This window comes from Egretta garzetta, unplaced genomic scaffold, assembly GCF_000687185.1.
Source record: "Egretta garzetta isolate BGI_Z169 unplaced genomic scaffold, ASM68718v1 scaffold120, whole genome shotgun sequence".
In the NCBI taxonomy this organism is placed as follows: domain Eukaryota; kingdom Metazoa; phylum Chordata; class Aves; order Pelecaniformes; family Ardeidae; genus Egretta; species Egretta garzetta.
This window is the reverse complement of record NW_009258270.1, coordinates 124626-126760: the sequence shown is the minus strand read 5'-3', so window position 1 is coordinate 126760 and position 2135 is coordinate 124626. Positions and strand designations below refer to the sequence as shown.

At 57.8% G+C, this 2135-nt stretch overlaps 1 protein-coding gene across 1 annotated transcript in view; it reads right to left on the bottom strand.

Annotated features, from left to right (window-relative positions):
* Nucleotides 1–2135, bottom strand: part of CUEDC1 (CUE domain containing 1) — a gene marked incomplete at its 5' end in the record, with an annotated part of 40676 nt that overhangs the window by 33417 nt on the left and 5124 nt on the right. Inside the window, one exon of the mRNA XM_035889613.1 lies at nucleotides 139–142. Coding sequence (XP_035745506.1) covers nucleotides 139–142 — 4 coding nt within the window. The remainder of the gene's footprint in view (nucleotides 1–138; nucleotides 143–2135) is intronic.

The window sequence follows — 2135 nt, the reverse complement described above, 5'->3', positions numbered from 1 at the left end:
CCCCCCCCCGGGGCAGCCCCCGAAGCCCCCCCCTTCCCTCCGCCGGTGCCGGGACACAGCGGGATCCGCAGGGCTGCAAGGGGGCTGCCCAGCCCCGGGGGTCCCGGCACTGCCGGCCATGCCAGGATGCCCCCAGCCCTCTCTGCCGAGCGAGGGCAGAGCCACCCCCCTGCCCTTTGGCATTGCACCCTGCTAATCCCCGGCTTTCACACATTTGCCATGCCAGAACTACAGCCCCCGCTCTCCCCCCACCCCAAACTAAGCCTATATTAATGAGGCAGCACTAGATCTTAATCAAAAAGTCGCCTGCCTTGCGAGGCTGCCTTGCACTGGTTTCATTGAAGGTAATTTGAGCTTGGTAGGATGACATTCCTAAAATAGTTGAGGGAATTCAAACATGAAATAAGGTTTCCAGGAAGGGATTAAAAAAAAAAAAAATAGGTCAAGCAAGTGTGAGCGATTAAAGTAACCCAGCATCCCTTTGTATGGTTCAACTGCATCTCTGTACAACTCTATCTCCTATCAATGTGTAATAAATTAGATGTAAGAGGTTGCCTAAAGCAGAGAGGCCGATATAAGATTATTCCGCGGGGCAGCTGAACATCAGCGACCTTTCCCCCTCCGGCTTTCACCGCCGACATCAAAACACACACGTCCCAGCTGAAAAAAAAAAATCAGCTTAGAGCTTGTCTGAAACGGCTACGAGGAGCCAGCGCTGCAAAGGCGCACCGTCCCGCGGGACAGCCCTGCGCCCGTCGCCCAACTCCCTGCCTCAGTTTACCAGTCCATCCCGAGCCTCGCAGGAGGGAAGCCCAGGCCCCCCGTGCCCGCTCGTGTCCCCCCCCGGCGCCGGCCGCAGCCGTCATGCAAAGCCCTCGCGCCATATGTCACACAAGCCCATCCTTAACCGCTTATCCCTTCTCCCTCGGTGCTCCCGGCTCGGCACAAAGGCACCAGCAGGGAGTGAAAGAAAATAAAAATTCCTGCGGAGACAAAGGTGTGCGGCTCTCCCCGGAGCCGGACCCAGGTCAGGGTGTGCGGAGTCACCTCCGGGCAATTTTTGGGTTTGATTTGGTCAGCGAGCACCTAATGGGGAGCGGGCAAAAGCAAACCCAGGCTGGGGGCAGGGCCAGCCCCGCTCCGGCTAATTAGCGCGGCTGATTAACAGAAATGCTAATTTGCTGTTTTAGTTCAAGGGTCAAAGAAATTAAAGGACAGGAGGGGAAAAACGGAGAAAGAGCCTGAGCAGAGGCAGCCCCTTCCCCTCTAGCTCTTTGCATAGCAGGAACATACTGGGAATGGACTGGGATTAGACCGGGCTGACCCTGCCCCAGGCTGGTGGTGCAGAGCATCCCTCCAGGATCTGGCCCTGGGCATCCCACAAAGCCAGGCAACCCAGCAGGGACAGGCAGGGACAACGCAGGACCGAGGTGCCGCCCAGCCACCAGCTCCTCCGGCTGCTGCTCTCCTGCTGTCCGGGTTTAAGGGCCATCACTTAACATGCAAAGGGGGAAAAAAAAAAAAAAAAAGAACTTATTGATCCGCCCGAGGCTCCGTGGAACAGCGAGACCACACGAGTTCCTGTGGAAACAAAATTAGTCAAACTAATTACAAAATTTAACAAAATTAGTGAAACTCTCACTGACAGCAGGGTGAATTATTCACCAGGACAGGCCCCTGGCCATTAGGGTCTGGTTAAAAGATTTAAAGGTGATAGCTTCGTGGGCGGCTGGCAACCCCTTCCCTCGGGGCACGAAACCACAGCTGAGGAGGAGGAAAGCCCCTGGGTTTCCTCGCCATGTGCACGGTGAAACCACCGGGGACGCCGGGGGGACCCGCGCAGGAAGGTCCCGCGCCTCCATCACCACCTCTGCAGCTTCAGGGGTCCCCGGGAAGGGGCCAAGGGCGGCACGGGGGCACGACAGGGAGATGCAGCAGCAGGGAGGCTGTGCAGAGCAGACAGGAATAAGCTGGCAGGAACGAGGAGAGCCGCAGGCACCCGAAGCCGTCACCTTCCGGTGGTTTTGCTTTTTTACAACAACTTGACCGTACCGACAAGCAAGGCGAGCGAGCGCAGGGACTCTGCCGGGCGGCTCGTCAGCCGGCCCTCCGGGAAGGCAGGCGGGGGCAGACAC